General features: G+C 42.0%; 1 protein-coding gene and 1 pseudogene across 4 annotated transcripts in view; one reads left to right on the top strand and one right to left on the bottom strand.

Annotated features, from left to right (window-relative positions):
- RGS7 (regulator of G protein signaling 7) overlaps positions 1 to 19,966 on the bottom strand; it is a 506,096-nt gene extending 486,130 nt beyond the window's left edge. For 2 of the 4 annotated variants that reach the window (XM_041773474.1, XM_041773493.1), the window contains exons 1-2: positions 18,305 to 18,595; positions 17,100 to 17,226 (exon numbers count right to left, since the gene is read on the bottom strand). In XM_041773474.1, coding sequence (XP_041629408.1) covers positions 17,100 to 17,177 — 78 coding nt within the window. In that variant the 5' untranslated portion in view covers positions 17,178 to 17,226; positions 18,305 to 18,595. Of the gene's footprint in view, positions 1 to 17,099; positions 17,227 to 17,336; positions 17,550 to 18,304; positions 18,596 to 19,922 lie in introns of those variants that run through there. The other 2 variants (XM_041773481.1, XM_041773485.1) reach the window with 2 other exon arrangements.
- Positions 8,743 to 9,674, top strand: LOC121472858 (annotated as a pseudogene).
- Positions 19,967 to 22,065: the final 2,099 nt, after the last annotated feature.

Raw genomic sequence — 22,065 nt, 5'->3', positions numbered from 1 at the left:
CTCCTCTACTTGCAAATTCTGATGCTAATGTCACTCCGTCCTTGTTTTTAGAATTTGGCAGACCCAATACTTCTTTATACACTCCTCCACCAAGCTACCTCCTCCTTTAAAGGTAAAGTCTTGAATCAGTGTGTGATTCCTTTATTTAAAGGGAAGTAAGTATGCTATTACAGTTGTGCTGTTATTTTTAATAAGATCACTACTGTTCTGGCTAATGTTTAATTATAACAGTAAATGTTTTGAACGGTTAAAATGTTTAGAGTGATCTATTCCAATTCTATTTTCCTTAAAATGGCAGTTATTTATAGTGTGTGACTTTGCAGAATGTGGATTTTTCTTTTTAAAGAATGTATTGTCCTATAGCAGAAATGCCCATATTTTGCTTCATTGAGTGGTTATTCTTTATGTACTCAAGTACCATGAATTGATGGACTAAATGGTACAAATAAAGTGTTCTCATTGCACTTACCTAACTCTTTGCTAAAATCTAACTCAGCACCTCATTCCTATGGTTAAGAATGAGCAATTTCTATCAAGATGCTACCAAAGTAGGCATACTGGTTTTCATAAAAATGCTCAACAAGATGCTTCTAAGTATAAAACAAGGTTAAAATGGAGTGTTCAAATAAATCTATACAGTACTGGCCTATCTCTGCAACTTTAAGTAGCTTTAATTATTCCATTTCTAATTAGCCAAATTTCCAAGTAAGCAAAGATACTCCAAGAAAAGCACCTTCAGCTATAGGATATGCTGTATGAATAACCATGTTCTAGGGTAAAGAAATAAGTTCCAGGGCATCCGGGTGGCTCAGTCGGTGGAGTGTCTGCCTTGGGCTCAAGTCATGATCCTGGGGTCCTGGGAGCATCTGGCTCTCTGCTCAGCAGGGGAGTCTTGTTTCTCCCTCTCCCTTTGCCCCTTGCTCCTGCCCTTCCTCTCATGTTCTCTCTCCCTCACTCGCTCTCTCAAATAAATAAAATATTAAAAAAAAAAGAAATTAGTTTAAATATTTTTAAACATTTTCCTCTTACCCTTACCATATTTAATTTGCAGTAAAATAAATAATATGGTTTTCATTTGCATTTGTTTTTTGACATGGGCAAATAAACTTCCCAGGGCTCAGTTTCCTTAAAGGAAAACAGAAATTTTTAAAAACTGAATAACTCGGGATCCCTGGGTGGCACAGCAGTTTGGCGCCTGCCTTTGGCCCAGGGCGCGATCCTGGAGACCCGGGATCGGATCCCACGTCGGGCTCCCGGTGCATGGAGCCTGCTTCTCCCTCTGCCTGTGTCTCTGCCTCTCTCCCTCTCTCTCTGTGACTATCATAAATAAATAAATTTTAAAAATAAATAAATAAATAAAAACTGAATAACTCCACTGTCAATTTTATGAAGGGTGTGTGTGTGTGTGTATGAAATTACTTGTGAATCGGTTGATCCTCCAATCTTGACACTGTAAAGGGCTCTGATAAAGAACATATTACCGTCATCACTGATTCTTTATCCCCTGACACTTCTAGTAAATTGCTCTGCACATAATAGTTGCTCAATAAGCATTTGCTAAATTAAAATGAACCACATGCATAATTAATCCAAAGTCCAAATTTCTCAATTAAGTTGTTTAAAAGAAACTAGATTTATTCCTAGACAGCAAATAGATTGTTTTTAAAATAAAAACATCAAACTTATATTTCAAATAAAACTTGAGCCCTATTACCATCTTATGGGTGCAAAATAAAAGGCACTGGATTTAGTTGTTGAATTAGTTAGAATTTGGGTTTGTTGCAAGTGACAGAAAACTATAATATCTTGAAGCTAAGAGCAGTAATGAAAAAATTCTGTACAGTATTATAATGATAGACACATGTCATGACGTATTTGTACAAACTTACAGAATGTGCAACACCAAGAGAGAATACTACAGTAAATTTTGGACTCTGGATGACTACAATGTGTCAGTGCAGGCTCATCCTTGTTAAAAAAAAAAAAAAAAAAAAAAAAAAAAAAAAACAATGTACCACTCTGGTGAATAATGTTGATAATGGGGGACTCTACATAGGGACGAGAGTAACTGGGAAATCTCTATACTTTGCTCTCCCTTTTGTTGTAAACCAAACAGTGACTTAAAAAAAAAAATCTTGGAGCACCTGGGTGGCTCAGTAGTTGAGCGTCTGTCTTCGGCTCAGGTCACGATCCCCAGGGTCTTGGGATCAAGTCCCGCACTGGGTTCCCCACAGGGAGCCAGCTTCTCCCTCTGCCTATGTTTCTGCTCTCTCTGTGTGTCTCTCATGAATAAATAAGTAAAATCTTTTTAGAAAATAAAATCTTAAAAACAACAGAAGATATAAGTTAATTTTCCTCCAACAGAAAAATGCACATAGGCAAGTCAGATCAGTATGCTGAATCTACAGTGATCAGGGACCCAGATTCACTCCCTTTTGTTGTTCTACTGTTCATATCTGTCACCTTCTATTTCATGGCCAGGATGACTAGATGCCAACCAGTGAAAATGAGAAAAGGGAAAAAGAAATATATATCCTTCTTTTTAAAGGGCACTTCTCAGATACTATGCATACCTCTTCCATTTACCTTTCATTGGCCATAAGGCATCACATGGCCATGCCTAGCAGGCCTTGGAAGGCTAGAATGCAATCATTACTCCTACTCTACATGTGCCTACATGTAAATGCAGAGTGCTATTAGTGCTATTACTACAGAAATGTCAAGGACAGAGAGGTTTACCACAGTTTTATAAAGTGACAATAAGCTTTGAATCAACAAATATGGTACAGATAAATTAATTCACTTCTAATAAGTTTTCAGAGTAAGAATATCACTGGAGTTTTAAGGCTTTATGTAATACAATGCTAGTTAGTGAGGAGAGTCAGAACCCACCTCTTACAGAAAAACTGCTTTGTTTTCAAGACATTAAAACTCCCAGCCCTAATGACCTGTGCTGAGACTTCATTAAAACTAAAAGAAATATTCTGAAAATAAATAAATAACTACATAGGGCCAAGATTTAAGATGGAAAGAGCGATTCATTTGGAATTATCTTTTCTAGTTATAACCATGAAAACATCTGTCTCACTAACATTATTCAAACTTAATGCACTGGGAATAAAAGTATGGAGAGACTATATAAAAGCCAAAGAAAAACAATGAATTATCGTAATTTTGAGAGGGTCTGGGATATTTTTTTAAAGCAGTTACAAAATTCTCTAAGAGATGTAAGACTTCCCGTCCCATCGCAACACCCCCAAATGCAGTTATTTCAGACTCAAAACAAATAAAACTGAATTTATTTTTAAATGTGCTATTATTTTCTTAATTAGTTAACATCACTACCATCACCCAAAAGAGTCAGTTACAGAGGTTTCACTCTTAACTAAAAACCTGGAAACTAAGAATAGAAGGACTTTAAAGATCTCCCCATTATTAAAAAGTTAGCTCAGGGGCACCTGGGTGGCTCAGTCGGTTAAGTGTGTCTGCCTTTGGCTCAGGTAGTGGTCATGGGTTTGAGTCCTGCATCCCTTAGCAGGGAGCCTGCTTCTCCCTTTCCCTCTGCCTGATGCTCCCACTGCTTGTGTTCTCTGTCAAATAAATACAATCTTTAAAAAAAAAAAAAAGCTAGTTCAGAACTCAAAAAACAAACGAACAAACAAACAAACAGAATTTTGGTTAGACAGAAATCTAAATGGTCACATAATTCATAGGTCAAAACTACTCCTGAGAACAATCTAATTTGAATTTGAAAGCTCACAGATTCTCCAAAGAAGATATGAATATGTCCAATAAGTACATAAAACGATGCCCAGTTATCATGGAAATGTAAATCAAAACCACAATGAGATACTACTTCGTACCTATTAGGATCACTATTATCAAAAATAACAAGTGCTAAAAAAAATAACAAGTGTTGATGAGGATATGGAGAACTTATAACCTTTATGTACTGCAAAATGTAAAATTTTGCAGCCACTATAGAAAACGGTACAGTGGTCCCTCAAAAAAATTAAAAATACAATTACCATATGATCCAGAAATTCTAATTCTGAACTTCAAAGCTGGGACTCAGGTAGACATTTGTACACCAATGTTCATTGCAGCATTATTCACAATAGCCAGAGGTAGAAGTAACCCAAGTGCCCACTGACAGATGATGGATAAACAAAATGTGATATATATCCATATAAAAAAATATATATTTTTCAGGCTCAAAAAGAAAGAAAATTCTGACACCTAACATAGCATGGATGAACACTAATGATACTATACCAGTGAAATAAGCCAGACATAAAAGGACAAATATGCTGTGATTCCATAGATGTGAGGTCTCAAGGACAGTCACATCCATAAAGCAGCATAGTGGTTGCCAGGGCTGAGAGAGAATAGGAAATTGGTGTTTAATAGGTATAGGTTTCATTTCTGCAAGATGAGAAGAGTTCTAGAGATGGAGGATGACAATGTTACACAATAAGGTAAACATAATGTCTCTGAATTGTACACTTAAAATGGTTTAAATGGTAAATTATGTTATGTATATTTTATTCCAATAAAAAGAAAAAAGTGATAGATTCATTTGAGCAAATATCTTAAAAATTTTAAAAACCTCATGGAATAGGATGTGTCATCATACAAAGGACTCAAGATGAATAAAAGAATAATCATCATTTCATTTACCTTTATCTTCCTTAAAAGTATGCTATACATATATGAAGGTATTTAGATCTTAAAAGATACATTTTCTGAAATTTGCCTCCAAATAATCACCTGAGGGATAGCATACGTGGGGAAGTATAAATGAAACAAGATTTACCCACGGTTAATGTCTGCTACACTATGTCATGGGCACATGAAGATCCTTTCTATTATTTTTTCTACTGCTATATCTGTTTCAATTGTACCATAACTGAACATTTTAGGTAATTTTTACTGTACATTTACCATATGAAGTGATTTTTAACAAAATTATTAAGAGTCACTGAAGAACGGCAAATTCTAAAATATATGTAAGAAAGACAATTTTCAAAGGGACGTGCTCCCTAGATATTACTACATCCATTCATAGGGAAACCCAGTTCATTTTCTTTAGGCTTTTACAAGTAATAGTTAAAATATTTTGAATTTTTTCCTACTCATCCAGGCTTTATATGTGCTATTTAAATAATCCCCATAATAACCTATTATTATCCCCATTTTACAGACGAGGAAGCTGAGACTCAAAAAAGCAAAATAATCTGATTCAATCTTCCAAGTATTATGTCAGTTTTAACCCAGGAATCTAACTGCAAAGCCTTAGGCTTAACAAGCACCTTTCTCTATTTACAAGACTCTCTTTCCCCTTTCTTGTTGGCTAAGGATGGCCTCATCAATCCTGAGTTGCCAGAACCGGAGATGCCTGATTAAGAAACTACGGAAGGATCTGATTCCTTAGTTTTCTAAGGAATAAGATCGACACCTTTGTCTCAGTTGTCTCAGTAAAGCCCTAAGGATTTTCAACACTAGCTTAGCTCTATTCAGTTCATTTACTGAGTACTCACTAAGTGTCAGTCTATATGACCTTGGGCACTGTGCTAGGCACTCAGAACTGCAACAAGAAGATACAGATCAACCTAATAGTTATTTTAGAAACCAGATGACCTGAAAATAAATAAATTTCCATATCACCCACTTCTTCCCCTTTTATGTCATTAATCACCCTATGATGAGCTGCTTGACATCTGTCTTTGCCACAGTGATATAAGCTCAGTGAGGGATCAGACACAGTCTGCCTTGTCTATGGATAGCTCTGTCTGCAGTGCTTATCACGGTGCTGAGACATAGCCAAGGCTCAGTGCACGTGTAGTGAGAGGAAGTAAAATCTGAGTGCCATGACTTTTCACTAATAAAGTTGGAAGCAACATGGTGAAGAGGCAAGAGTAGGGTTTTTGGACCAAGCTTTTATTCATTTGTTCATTCGCTCATTTGTGCATTTGTGCAATCAGTATTTGGGACATCTACTATGTGCCATTTTTGTAGGTGCTGGGCACATGGGCTGAAAGACAGACATCTCAGTCTCTATGAAGCACACCAGCTCTGCCACTAATCCCTGAGCAATCCTGGGCACTCACCCAGTCTGCATTAGTCAGTCTCGGCTGTCTTATTAGAAAAACAGGATAACTAATAACCAACATGCAATATCATTTTAAAGAAAATGGATAATATATGTAAGGAAGTAGATACAGGCTAAGCACTCAATAAATGCAACTATTTTAATTAACAATAAATCAAAAGCTGAAACAAAATACTAAGCATAAGGCAAAGCAGGTGACCTATGGCATTAAATTCCAAAGGAAATGCACCTAGAAAAGTTCAGTGACAGAAATGTTGGTAATAATGTGTTATTTCTATGTGGTACTTATTTTTCTTCAAAATGTTTGGGATATGTCATGTTAAAGAGGGGTGAAAAATCTCCCTAGATTTATGTACAAGAGGAAAGGTATCTACTGAATTAGTTTGCCTGACATTCCAAAGCTCTGTGTGGCCAAGAAGGTCATGTAGATTTTTATTGTTTTTGACATCTTCCAGCAATGACCAAACCGGGGAAAACATGTCAATTGAGCTTCTAAATGACCTACAGCCATAGAGACACTTGGCAAGCTGGGGAGGACTTATCAGGAAGCCTCCTGCAAAGTTCATTCTTTCAAGGAGTCTTGGTAATTTCCACAATTCTCAAAAAGAGTCCACAAGTATTGTCAATTATTCTCAGTCAGGCATTTTCACTTTATTTCATTTCATCTTCTCAAAGATTCTGTGAAGTAGTCTCTGTCAATTCTATGACAGAAATGAAACTCAGAGAAGGTAAGAAATGTGCCCACGCTGGCACAGCTTGTGAGGGACAGTAGAGGAATCCACATCCAGCCTTTTGGACTAGAAGACTCTGCACACCACTGCCACTTCCCCACAGGCTATCCACCCTCTTTGAACTTTCTGAGACATAAGAAAGAGATGTGAGCTTAAAAGGAATAAAATAAATAAATAAAAGGTGGAGGACACCTGGATGGCTCAGCAGTTGAACGTCTGTCTGCCTTTGGCTCGGGGCCTGATCCAGAGTCCTGGAATCAAGTCCCACATTGGGCTCCCCTCAGAGAGCCTGCTTCTCCCTCTGCCTCTGTCTCTGCTTCTCTCTGTGTGTCTTTCATGAATAAATAAAGACCTTTTAAAAAAGGATTCCCTATACCCCCATTTTAAATTCTCAACAAGGATTCCAAGCACTTTAAATCTCTTTTATCTGGAAGCTTCTGGGTTTTTTCTCTGTCTTGTTAGGAACTAGAATGGCTGTGATGCATCTCAAAGGTGCAACAACATGGAGATCAGCTGAAATGTCTCTGACGTCAGCAAATCAACCAAGCACCTGCAAGAGCCCTTCCTGGATGGTATCCACAGGTTTCAGTCCTACAACCGCATCATCTCACCTTAGGAGAGCCACCCTCTCCAGACACCGAAAGTTTCTGCAGGATGAGAAAATAAACTAGATAAGCAGCTGATGTCATTTATCATAATATCTACCATCTCTTTAAGAGGCCATCATCTTCCTTCAAAACTTCACTTCTATTTTGTCCTCTTAAAAAATCATTTGGGGAGCCCTACTTTTTTGCGAGCACTGTGTGTGCCAAGTGTCAGACTCAGTATAGCATATTCTTTTATCTCTTCTCTTGGGTTTGATGCTATTTCCCTGAAAGTCTTCACTTCTTATACTCTGTCAAATACAACCATCATTAGCCACATGGGGTTATTTAAATCTAAATTAAAACTAAGTGTAACTTAAAATGCAGGTCCCAGGTAGCCACATTTCAAGTGTCTGACTGCCCCCTGTGGCTGGTGGTGACCATATCAGACAGTCCATGTAAAGACATTTCCATCATGGCAGGAAGTTCTATTGGACAGTGCTGCCACAGAGCATCCTGTTCTATGTCTTCATCTGCCTAGAATTTTAGCTACAATAAAATCAATAACAGAGCTATTCCCAGAGTGGGGCAGACCAAGCTCCTGACCTTATCATTCCTGGGGTTCCAAAAGCTAGAGTATAGTGGAAGGGAAAAGGAATCTAATAATCTATGTCTTGTGAGTGGTCAGGCATCCTGTGGTAGGTAACCCAAGGATGCCACAGAGTAACCAGGGTGCTGATTCCTTACTGACACTGAAGTACAAACACAAGGACTTACTGTATTTGTTGAGAGAGAGAGAACATGAAGAACAGAGGTTCAGGGCAGCCCAGGTGGCTCAGCGGTTTAGCGCTGCCTTCAGCCCAGGGCCCGATCCTGGAGACCCGGGATCGAGTCCCACGTCGGGCTCCCTGCATGGAGCCTTCTTCTCCCTCTGCCTGTGTCTCTGCTTCTCATGAATAAATTAAATAAATAAATAAATAAATAATAAATAAATAAATAAATAAATAACAAAGGTTCAGAACAACGCGTAGTGCTTTCTCTGGTGCCAGTCATTTTAGAACTGTCTCTCCTGTCACAGGTTATGTGGAGTCTGCTCATGGATCTGTAAGACCTGAACATTGAGAGCTTCTTGGTGTCCAGAGACAGAGAGAGAGAGAAAACGTGAAGAACAGAGGTTCAGAAGCGATGTGTTGTGCTTTCTCTGGCACCAGTCATTTTAGAATTGTCTCTCCTATCCCAAGATATGTGGAGTCAGCTCATGGGTCTGTGAGACCTGAACATTGAAAGCTTCTTGGTGTACCCAGTGGCTCCATGGATGGCATTATGCTATGGCTATTGTTCAGATTATCATGAAAAAAAGAGAAAGACGGACCATCAAGAGGCTCATGAGGATTCAAAGAAGGCAAAAAAGGATGATTGGCCAGAAAGCTAAGCTCTACCATAAACAGTGCCATACTGAGAATATATCTACGAAAAGACTATCAAGATGCATGAAAAGAGACACACCAAACAAAAGAATGATGGAAAGACTCCACAAGGGACAGTACCTGCATATCTACTGGACAGGGAGGGACAGTACCCAGCTAAATACTTTCCAATATGATTAAAGAAAAACAAAAAGAGAAAGTGGGAATATGGGAAGTTCCTTTGCCCAAAGGAAGAAACTGAAGTATTAAAATTTATTCAAACAGAAAAGAGAAAGAAGAAAGCATGGAGAGGATTGTTACTAAAGCCTGCTGTGCTGGAGATGGCTTTACTCAAAAACCACCTAAATATAAAAGATTCATTAGGACAATGAGCTTATGTGTCAAAAAGATCCATGTAACACATCCTGAACTAAGAGCCACCTTTTGGGGCGCCTGGGTGGCTCAGTGTTGAGCATCTGCCAAGTCACGATCCGGGGTCCTGGGATCAAGTTCTACATCAGGCTCCCTGTGGAAAGCCTGCTTCTCCTTCTACCTATGTCTCTCCCTTTCTCTGTGTATCACTCATGAATAAACAAAATCTTTAAAAAAAAAAAAAAAAGGAAATCCACCATTTTCCTGCCAGTGTTTGGTGTAAAAAAGGATCCCTCATCTCCATAATATACAACTTTAGGTGTTATTACCAAAGGTATTGTCCTTGAGGTGAATATAAGTGAGTTGGGCCTTGTGACATAAGGAGGCAAGGTTATTTGGGGGGAAAATATGGCAGGTTACCAACAATCCTGAAAATGATGGATGCATGACTGTAGTTTTGCTGCTTTGACAGCAGCTTACAAAACAGAACTCCTTATAATTACCGCAGACTACACACCAATCAGGAAAGCCACCATTACTGTGGTGGTTCTGAATACCACCAAACAGCCTTACATATCTGCAGTCATCAAGAGAACTATTTATCCTACTGTTAAAAAAAAAAAAAATTAAAATAAGGGCGCCTGGGTGGCATAGTTGGTTAAGTGTCAGCCTGTTGGTTTCAGCTCAGGTCATGATCTCAGGGTCCTGGGATGGAGCCCGCAGACAGCTCTATGCTCAGCACACAGTCTGCTTGAGATTCTTTCTCTCTGCCCCTTTCTCCACTCACCAGCACATGCTCTCTCTCTCTAAAATAAATAAATAAATATTTTAAAAGAAACATTAAAATAACCCAGTTTCACAAATAATAATAATAATGTTAAAAGAAAAAGCCATCGAAAGACAAAGTCCCAAGTTCAAGCTGTATGACTGCAGACAAATTATCTAATCCTAAATTACATCATCTGCAAAATGAAAAAGTAGACAAATTCAAAGTTCCTTTTCACTTCTGAAATTCCTAGATTCAAAGGCTTTATTTAGTTTATATAATATCCAAAGAACTGCACAGACTTCAGAGATACATAAGATATCAAAAAACTTATTAAAAAGTAGAAGCTGGCAAAAAAAAAAAAAGAGAGAGACTAGCTACTAAATAATATTAGAAAGGACATTATAAGTGTCATGAAAATGGTACTACCAAAGCATCCTACAGAATCTGCCTCTCTAACTATCAAGGAAATAACATGAAATATTATGAAAATGTTCACCTTTTTCCCTTCAAAAAACTTAACAACCTAGTGGTTCACGTCACACATAAGGTGTTTAATAATTTTAACTAAATAAACAGGAATCATAATTACTATTATTGTTGTTATAGTATTTATTGAGAATCTAATATATGTTAGGGTATCTACAAGACAGTTCCTGAGATAATTCATTTTACCATCAAACAGCTCTATGAAAGGAGCATTTTTGGTTTACATTACTTTATAGATAAGGAAACTGAGGTGAAAGGAATTAGTTGCTAACCCACAACCATAGAGGTAAACATCGGCAGAGGCAAGATTTAAAACCAAGACCACCCAACTGTACTTCACATGCTTCTTCTGCTTCAGCACACTGGCTCCTAAGAAAACATTCACTTGCTAATCACCAGAAAGGACATAAAATGAGAAGGCTCCTACACTTATTCCTAAGAACCCAGCTAATGGCACAAAGCTGCCATTTCCCTCCATATTTTTCAGAAGACAGAACAGCCAACTTATTTCTCTGGATGAGTTCCTCAGACAAAATATTTCAGCCTAGACCAGGTGGCAATTTTAATGGAATTGGAACCAAGTTCATGAATGTCTATTAGAGTTCCAATGTCCTGAGACCTTTGTTAATTGAATTAGACACAAAACAAGGGGAATTGAAAAGAGGGTAAGTTAAATTTTCATATAGCCTTGGGCAAATGGCAGAAAGAAGTGGGCCTTTTTTTCCCTAAGGAACCGAGTACCCACTTTATCATTTACAATTATTTTATAATTAGATTGGTATTTTGTAAAACAGAAGTCCCTGTCACCCTGACCTTCTAATGCCTCCTTTTCACTGCTATGAAAGGGGGAGCGAGAGCCAAGTATCTGTGTTACTTATTTTTCACAATTCTATTTTTCAAGGAGACTTAATATTTATTATGTCACTAAACTATCCAAATCCAAAATATTTCCATACTCTCCGCAGTGATCACATTCCATCACCCACACCACCTAAAAATACCCTGCTTTCCATCACTCAGTAGAACCACAAAGGCTATTAGGAGGCAGTAAAATCCCTAGATAGCTTCTCTTTCCTACATTTTCACTCTCTTCTGATCAATTAGGTTCGTGGAGGCTGGAGGTGGGAAATAAAGGAAATAAAATTTAGGCCACAAATCCTTATCTTAATCCCACAAATAGCACTGGCAAGCAACAACTGGTGAGGGAAAAGCTCAACTGTGGAAGGCTTTCCTGCTCTGAACGCAGGTTAATTATTATCCAAAATCCATCATTGAATTATTACTCATAAAATGTCTACTTCTCAGCAAAAACATCACAGATGATAGTCCTATTCTATCTCAGGGCAACTGTCAGTATTTATGTAACTGAGAGGAAAATCGGTCGGCTTTTGATTCAGACAGATTAAATTCGTATTTATAGTAGATAATATCCCTTAGTCCAGAAAGGTACTTTCAAATAATCTAATACATAGAAGACCTTCCATTTTGGAATTTTTCAGCAATGGCAAGACATATCTCCTGGTCTCTGCCTCCCATTGAAACCCCTAATTTAGAAATCTGAGGGCTTAAAGGCTTCTGTGACGATCTACTTGCAAACATCCCTCACTTTTCTCATGGGCCTTTCTCTTATCAGTTATAAATATTCTTCACCAGCACCCTAAACCTAGAAAGACCAAGATAAGAAAGGTTCAAAAGTGCCAATGGTTATTTTTTATAATGGAGTTCAAGGCCACTGTCCATAGCCTGTCCTTGACACCCTCAAGGTTAACCAGATTGGAAAATCCTAAAGAGACAAAAGCACCGAGTTAATGCAAAAAATGTCAGCCAACTCCACCCCTAAGACTAAGAACGGAAGGGGCTTGATTCCTTCCAAAGTAGCAGTAAGTCCCTCTCCTTTCTTATGCGTATGTGTACTCTCATGGAACAGATGGACTTCACAAATAGCTTTCAAAGGCAAGGTCTAGATAAAGTCAATCAGCATAGGTGATTGTCCTACTAGGGTGACATCTCCCATGGCACCTTTTTGCAGGAAAGGCCAGTGGGCCCCTCTTGCTCTTCAAGAACAGAGCAGTTGGTCGCCAAGGACTAACCTTTTGCCACACCACATACACAGCAACATATTGAACCCCATGGCACATATGTGACCAAGTTTAAAAGCACCCTTCCAAGAGCCTGTGCATAACAGGTACCCAAACAAGGCTGGAATCTGCTATCTTCTCCAAAAGGCATCATTTTCTCTTTTACAACTAAACTAAGCATGATCACAAGGAAAACTTACCTTCACTCTGAGGTCTGTTTTGAAAAGAAGAAATTAAAAGAAGCAACTGGAAAGACTGTGAGTACATGGAAGATGAAGAGAAGAGATGAACACAGGACAAAGGAGAGGGTGGGCAGAGACAAGGATGTGAGGTGAGGGCACAGGTGTGGTGGACATGCAGATTAGCTATCTCCAAAAACATGTTCCTCCCACTAAGGTAGCAAACAAGGAAAACATTTTTGATTTTTTTCTTCTGGCACCTGGAGCATAAATGATTGCTGCAGTAGTATCAGAAATTATTGGTCATTTTGAGCATTCTTGCTAGTGAGAAGCTAGCATTCCAGCCAATTTGAGAAACTGGCCCCAAGGTGCCCTAGATATTTTGTTTTTCAAATGCAGGAATGTCAGCTGCTGGACAAAAAGTGATGTATACTGTCTAGTGGGCAGCATGCTGGCCAGACACCAAATTTGGAATGTGTCTCCCTGTACTTTTGGTTCCAGCTCAGCCATCCTCTACAGCCAGTGCCACACCCTGGAACAAGGACTCTGCCCAGAACACAGCAAGAATGCAAGCAGTATTTGGGCCTCATTAACCCAAAACAAAACTGAGTTCTAAGTCTTCACCTCTACAAATGTTTCTAGAAGCTAGCCTAAAGCCAAGGCAAGTTAGAGATAGGTGGGTCTCTTCTTAAAGAAGTTGATTACTTCTAATTCCATTCTAGTTAAGGCTTATCTGAAGGGAGCCTAAGAAAGCCCCAAAATTAAATGTGGCTGGGCTGCATATAATGAGCTTTTAAATAAGGTGTTCTCAAATACATAAAGTGGCATAACCACTCTAACTTTAATCACATCCTTATTTAAAAAAAAAAAAACACACAGCATGATGAGTTGAAAAATTGATAAGGCATATACTTTGTCCATATGGATTTTTAACTTGTACCTACGACATCAAATGAAGCCTACAGAGACCCTTCACTTTTAAAATTCTTTTAGTGAAGTATAATTAACTTACAATGTTATATTAGTTTCAGGTGTACAACATACAGATACAATTCTATATTGGAATTGTGCTCACCACAGTAAGTGTCATCACCATTTATCACCATACAATATTATTACAATATTATTGACTATATTCCCTATGCCATACTCTTCATCTCTATTTTATAACTGGGAGTTTGTATCTCTTAATCCCATTTATCTAGTTCATCCATCTTTCCACCTGAGATCCCTCACATGAAGCCAAGAAGCTTCATGTGAAATATGAATATCCCAGACTTACCTGCAGGTGCCAACCTTGACCGTGAGGCAGCATTACTATTGACCACAGCCTGCACCACAGTGGCACTCACTCTGCTTGGAGCATGATCATTTTACACACTATACATTTTCCCCCTAACATCACTACAGAATTCTCCATGGAAAAGAGACCTTTGAAATTTTTCTATCATTTGGAGAAATCCTATAATCTGTATGAGGATAATCATACTAGGGAGAGGGACACTTGACAAACACAAGAAAGGCATGCATCTCAGCTCTTTTCTGTGCATTCCACTTTGCTAACCATTCACTACTTCCTCTCTCTCACAGGAACATTACTATGCGTCATTCATAACCTATCCAGACAAAATGGAAACAGCACATGCATATCTTAGGTGCGTGTAAATCACCAGAATCCTTACAGTAAACAGGAGATGGCCTGTGGGGGGAGGGGGAATGGTGAGAACACTATGAATGTTTCCAGCCCAGAGCCTACTTCCAAGAACCACACTGCAATAGTGTAGCAGAAGTAGAAAACTGGCATGAATTGATAAGACAGCAATTAATCCACTCTCTCCACTGTTACTGAGCAATGCGCTGTTGGTACCGAAGTTCTTTTCTAAACATGATTGACTCCATGATTGATAAGCATTTGTAATGGAGTGCTTCTTCCTTTAAGCAGCTGGAGCAGATGAAATATCCTAGCAACATATAGTAGTCTACACCACTCTCCAACTATTTTGCTGTTCTTCATATTAATATTTGGCCTCTCCTGAAAAAACATTAAATGTAAAGCCCATTGAACACAGAAGACACAAGAAATGGGTAAAATGGTCAAATGAAACCATGAGGTCGGATTGTATGTCTCCACACAGACAGATGTGTGTCTCATTACATGAATTATCTAGTATTTATACATGATTATTTGTATCAAAAACACAAAATACATAAGCATACGGAATAAAAGGAATAGACAGGCAATCCATAGTTATGAATTGGGAGTATGAATTACTGAATGGAGTTATTTTTTCTACTAACGATTTATCAGAGAAATAATTTCTAAAAATAAATTGTGTCAATTTAAACAAAGAGCTAATAAAAAGATGACAGAATAAGTAGCACAAGCAATTCCAAGCTTAACCAACAAAATTATGTTTAAAAAATGAGGTATTATACTCTCATCCTGAAGCAATACTGTCAACTTATAAGTAGCACTAGCAGCAATCTGGTGCCTTACAACACCTTATAGAATAAATTCAAAATTAGCAATAAGATGCTCAGGTATACTATATAACCTAATAACTATTTCTAAAACCCCTAGCCTCATTTTTTTCATTTATTCTCATAATAATTGACTAAATGAGACACATGGATACATGTCACACTGTTCATTTCTTTTTTTTTTTTACACTGTTCATTTCTAATCAAGATAAGCATTAGGTGTCCAATCAACGTAGCCTTAATCTTCTGTAAGGAATCAGAAAAATATAGTATGACTGAATAAAAGCAGCTAACTATTGTAATTTTACATCCAAAAGTCCAGCTCTCCACAGGCACACACCTATAAGATAGAATTTACAACTGCCACCTCTTGCATATTAAAATAGTAAAAGCATACCAAACAATAAAAACATTAAAACTTACTTAAAAAACACATAACTGCCCTCCAAATAGCTCTTCTCAGAACAAACTCTATACAGAATGGGCAAATATCCAGTTATTTCAATTGATGTAGGAATACGATAGTAACAATTTAGGCACAAGTGGATTATGCTCTTAATTTATCCAATTCAGATGCTTTAGATCTAAAATAGGCAACTAATCTCCAATTTTTATTTCCTATCATACTGTTTTGTCCCAGGCACATAAAACTGCATTCACAGGTATACAATCTAGTACTGTCTGTAAGGCTAGAGAAAAAAATCGCTAACATTGTGTCAGGATGTTCATGAACCTTCACAGTAAAGCAATAACAATATTCCCTCAAACACATATTCGTCACCACCTCTAAGTGATTTTGGCCCACATAGCAGGAGAGTTTAGATTTAGTACAGGTCAAGGTAGCATATAGCTTTACAATTGTATTCATGAAAGAACATATTCAAACTTATCCCGGACTCCTCAATGAGCTCATACTAATTAAACCTTTAACAATTTTCTTGATTCCAAGGTATGATTTCCTTTTTGTCACTGCTAACATTTACATAGAAATCTTGCCCAATAAGTACTACAGATAATACGCCAAAAAAAATAATAATCCCAGCATAAAATGCAATAGAAACGATTGGTACAGAAGTTAAAGAATATCGCTTCCTTTATCTTAGTGACATGGTTGGTTGTGACCAGAATGAAGTTACCTAAGCAACCACTCTAAAGCACACACAATATTCAAATGCATCTTTATTATGGTGGCTCAGTGTCTAGAAGTTTGTTGCTGATAGCATGTATAAAACTGTCAGATGAGTTTCTGGGGGGAAAAAAAAACTGAGTATAAAAGTTTAATGGTCATATGCCACTAGGACTTAAATACCCATAAACAAAATCATAAAAATAAAATAACCCAAAGTAAAAAATAACTTAGGCTAAGACAAAAAAAAAAGGAAAATGAGAGTTGTTTAGTCACAAGTAAAATCTTTAAACCAACCATAGATTCACAGGCACATCCCCTCTTGTTGCAGAACAGCAAAGTGGTCTTTTCATTTCTAAAATGTTACACATTTACATATTCCTTACAACACAAATGCTGGGGGGGGGGAGGTATATGAAAAAGCTTCTAAAAACTATTAGGGATGCATAAAATCACACATTTAACAAAATATGTGGGATGCCCAAAGTTGCTGATACTGCTGATCGCAGGTTAATCTGTGTGAAATCATCAGGGAAAGAAGAGGGCAGAGTAAGGCTGGCCTCGTGTACTTCACCGTGTCTCTACACAGTAGGGAATACCAGATTATCTTCAAGTATAGTGTGCTATATTTGTGCTGTATTTGGTAATTTGGCAAATCTATGAGGCCACAAAGTGGACACATACACTAGACGGGGTTGGGGGGGGGGGGCGGCGGGCAACAAAACCCAAGAAGCCAAAAGTTTCCCTCTCTCCAAGAAAGTGAAGAAATTCTTACCTTTCTGTACACCAGCATGTTGGGCGATTCATCTGCCACCCCGTTGCTGGTCTGCCCGTAATTATTCCCCTGGGCCATGTCACCCCACACTTGGTGCGCTCTCAGATACTGGGATTAGTGGTCTGCGCTGCAAAGGGTTAGGGAGACTTCAGTGAAATGCAAATGGCAGTGCTCAAGCGGGGTGACTTGAAACCTCCTCAGAATCCACAGCACCCACCCCACATGGAGCATACTTACATGTCGGGGCTAGCTGGAGCAAGTGGCACAGAAATAGTTTTTGTTTGGTTGGTTTTTTGATTTTTGTTTTTGTTTTAAATCTGAATTTACACCTACAGTACCCTTGGGAAGTGGTAAGAAATGACAATCTTTTAGTGAGAATAGTCGTTTGGCAATGGTTTTAACTGACTTTGATCTTCTGGACACTCATTTGAAAAAGTGTCTGATGCTCACCTAAAAAAAAAAAAAAAAGAAAAGAAAAAGAAAAAGAAAAAAGAAAAAAGCCCACGGTCACCATGTCTGCGCTACAGAGTTCTCTCGCTTCCCAACACTTGCATCTCGGCCCGATGGTGTCTTCCCGAAAGGGCAGGAAGGCGGCGCAGCCCGTGGGCGCACGCGGGCTCCCAGGTATCCGGCCAGTCCCCGCCGGCAGCGAGCGCCTCGGGCAGGCCCCCCCCCCCCGCGGCACTTCGCCCGCGCTCCCCGGGGCTCCCGCACAGAGCCCGGGCAGCCCGGCCCACGTCCACCTGCCGGCGCTGCCCGCCCCCGGCCCGCTCTGCGCTCCGCTTGGGGAGTCAGGACGGATCCCCGCCCGGGAGGACCAGGCTCGTCCCGGCCACGGCAGCGGCGGGAGTCCAGCCCTCGGGCCGTTACCGGGGTCGCCGCGGGGAGCAGCAGCCCGCCCGCGGGAGCCTCAGGGCCGGCGGCCCCAGACGAGAAAGCCTGGGAGCGAGCCCCCGCCCCGCGCCCGCTCTGCCCGCACAAACGGCAGCAGGTTCAGCACCGCGGACCGACCGGCGAGCGCGGCGCCCGCAGCCCGCAGCCCGCAGCCCGCAGCCCGCAGCCCGCAGCCCGCAGCCCGGCCGGGGCGCGGGGCGGGGGCGCGGGGCGGGGGCGCCACGGGAGGGTGGGTGCGGGGCGCGGGGCGCGGGGCGCGGGGCGCGGGGCGCGGGCGGCGCTGCCTCCCCCCTCCCGCCGCCGCGATTTACCTCCTCGGCCAAGGTCACGGCCCCGCGGCGTCGGCCCTCCGGGGCGGGCTGGGAGCGGGCGCTGTCAGCGGGCGGCGAGCGGAGCAGCGAGAGGGGGCAGCCTCATCACACTCGGCGGATGCGGAACCGCGCCGCCCCGGGGAGACCGCCGCCGCCGCCGCCGCCGTGCACGGGCGGCCCCGGCAGCCGCCGCTCGCGCCCGCTCCCCCCGCGCCCGCCGCCCGGCCCGCCAGCTCCCTCCGCCGCTCTGCTCCGGGCGCGGGGACCCGCCGGGCGCGCGCGGGAGCCGAGACGCCGGCCCGTGCGCGCGCCTGGGAGGCGGGAGGCGGGAGGCGGGGGGCGGGGGGAGGGGCGGGGGGAGGGGCGGTCACGTGGGCCCGGCGGCCGGAGGTGCGGGCTCGCAGGCGCGGGGCTGTGCGCGTCCGCCCCGCCGCGCGCCCGGGCGCCCGGGCCCCGGGGGGCACACGCGGCGGGGCCGCCGGAGTCGGCGCGGCGGGCGGCCTGGGGCCCTGCGCCGGGCGGGGCGGCGGGCGGCGGCCGGAAGGGCAGGGCGGGCGGGCGGATGGAGGGCTGGAGGCTCGGAGGGCTGGAGGCTCGGAGGGATGCAGGGATGCAGGGATGCAGGGATGCGGGGAGCCCCGCGCGGCCCGAGCCTCATCACGTGCCTGCTGGCTCCGCTGACACTGCGAGGGCCCCAGATGACTGACGGTCGCGGCGCTCAGCGACGGGAAGACGGAGACCCCTGGGAGTCCCGGGAGGGACGGGAATGGCCGGGACCAGTGGCGCCACCCAGCCTGTTGCCTGTGGCGTCCACAGCTTCCTCCTAAGTTGAAGAAACGGGCCGCGCAGCGCAGGCAGGCTGCGGGCTGGAGCTGGAGACCTCAGCACCGCGAAACCCAAGGGCGTCCCCAGGGCGCGCCGCGTGCCGGAGGGCGGCGCTGCGGGGACCCACCTGCGGGGACCCACCTGCGGGGACCCACCTGCGGGGACCCACCGGGGAGGCCTGGGGCGCCGAGCCCGCGGAATTACTCTTCAAGTCGATGTCGCTGATTCCTCTGTAAGGATCAGAACGACGTGAAGGAAAAAGTCGCTGTTGTCCCAATTATGGTAAAGAAACTTGGGTCTCTGGCTTTCTGGGGCACATTTGGGAAGCTATAAATATCTGAAAATCTCTTTCCTCGGCTGTGCCAGGTGTGGAGGAGAGACAGAAGATAAGCAAGGCAGCCCCTTCTGAACCCCTACACCTAAACAGAACAGAAGCTACCCCCGGCAGGGACAGCTGTTCGGACGGAGCACACCCAGCGCCAGCGCCGCAGGGTCCAATGCATTTTCCCCCAGGTCCACCCAGGAAGGAAGGTTTCACCCAAGGAACAGAGTTGTCTAACGTGTCCTCTGCTCTGAATACTACAGGGCAAAGGATACCATCCCAAATTGCTTTACACACAGCCTAGTCTGACCCATGCCCCACCCCCCCCCCCCCCCCCCCCACCACCACCACCAGTTCCCAAAATCTCTACAATGTGTGCTCTGGAAAGTATGCTGTTTTTCATAAAAATTCCCATTTAAAAAAATTCTTCTCTACTCTTTCCTTAATATTCATGCTGTAGCCAGGACCTACCTCTTCCCCTTTGCTCAGTCTACTTCTGGGAAGTTGACACGAATGGAATTAATAAATTTGGGAGGAATACTGGGCATGCTAACTCATCCTGACCATTTTTCCTCTTAAGGGGAAACTGCCTGAAGGAAGCAGGTTTTCTCCTTTGCATCACTAGAAAAGGTTCTAACCCCCCATGCTCAGCACTGATGGATCTTTCTCACGAATGAGCAAACTAACAGAATAGAGAGGCAACTGTATATATTTTATACTGGGGTGTAAAATACACCCCAGCTGCATGGGACCCCATCCATCTATCCATCATATAGATATGATATGTGTATGTATATCTACATATGTATAATCTTGCATAAGGTATCTATATGTAGATGCAGCCATGTATAAAATCTCCCTTGACACACTTTCCACTTATTCCTGCTCTAGTTTTTGGCTTTCTTTGGCACCAAGAACTTCCTCTCCTCTTATTTTGTCTTGAGCTCATTCTATTCTGGCAACAATCTCCATGTTACTAAACCAATAGTGAATTCTCAATTATCGTATCAAACGACTTTTTAGCAAAAGTTAATGTTCATCTCTTTCATATTCTCAAAAACCTTCTACATTTGGCTGCCAGGACACCGATGTCTATTATTTCTCCTCTGCATTACTGGTTGCTATCTCTCAGTTACTCTTTAGCTTTCTCATCCCTAAATTTTGGAGTGTCTCGGAGCTCAGTCTTCGGGCCTCTTCTCCTCAACTTACACGTACTCCCTAAGTAAGCTAAATCATACTCCTACCTTTAAATGCTACCTAAATACTAATAACTTTCAAATGTATACTCTAGTGTAGGTCTGTGCTCTGAAATCCAGTCAGACACCTACCTAATTAACATCTCTACTTGGATATCTCATTGGTGTCTGAGTCACCTTCATAACAAAAAGGATAATATCAGTTTAAGATTTTTATTTTTATTTATTTGAAAGAGAGCAAGAGCGAAAAAGAGAGAGCAGGAGCAAGGGGAAGGGCAGAGGGAGAAGCAGACTCACGCTGAGCTGGGGGCTAATGAAGGGCAGGTCCCAGGACCTTGGGACCATGACCTGAGCCAAAGGCAGATGCTTAACCAGCTGAGCCACCCAGGCTCCCCGGATATTGTCTGTTTAGCTCATTGTCATGTATCCCAAGCATAGTAAGGTTTCTAGCCCACAGTAGATGCATGTTAACTAAATGAATCAATGTACCTAATGGCAATAATCTGACACATAATTTTTATATTTGGTAATACATAGTTTACATTATTATTTCATTTAACCCCCTAAAATCCTGGTTGTAATTGTTATCTCTTTTACATCAATACACCAATAAGGGAGGGGAAGTTGAGAGGTTAAGTAAACTTCCCCCATTCCACTCACACAACCCCTAAGTAAGTGGCTGTGATGGTTTGTACTGTGTCAACTTAATTAGCTGGAACTACATTTCCCAGGATCCACTTCCCTGTATTAAAGTGAGGAGAGGAATTTGTGCAAGACTGAGAAAGCAGAGTGAGACGGTACCTATTCCTCTCTGAAGGTCTTTGCAGTTTGTGTGTTGGCACGTGCCGATCCCAGAAGTCTCTAGCATGTCTTTGTTCTCCCTCACTTCATGTTCAGATTTTCTGAATTCTTTACCCTCCTGAAGGCAGCACCACACATTTCACAAAAACCTGAATGTGGACCTGCAGAGGCAGTAGCTTCACAAAGACCACAGCTTGCCATCGACTTTTCTGCCAGCTCCCCTGTATGGTCCCCCTCCATGCCTGGCCATGACTGGCTCCTCAGCTTCCCCAGTAAGCCCATCCACTTCCCTAAGACTCTGGGGAGGTGGGGCGGTTAATAGAGTCTTTTCTCAGATCTTTCAATTCCTTCTTCTGGAAAATAACTTCCCCAGCTTCCCTCACAATTATGTAGGGTCTTGTTCCAATAATACACCTCATACTCCATTGTACTCATAGTGCTTCTACTCCTCTGACTGAATGGCTGGCAGAGATCAAATCCAAGTCTTCCAGTCCTTTTCACTATTCCACGAGAAATCCAAGTTAGAGATACAAAAACCTTAAAGCCAATGTCACATGAAAGTGAAAAACTGAACAACAAAAGTATCGAAGGCGTTGACATTCCAACCAGGCTCTTAA

Source organism: Vulpes lagopus, chromosome 1 (assembly GCF_018345385.1).
Source record: "Vulpes lagopus strain Blue_001 chromosome 1, ASM1834538v1, whole genome shotgun sequence".
NCBI lineage: Eukaryota > Metazoa > Chordata > Mammalia > Carnivora > Canidae > Vulpes > Vulpes lagopus.
This window is presented reverse-complemented; position numbering and strand designations above follow the sequence as displayed.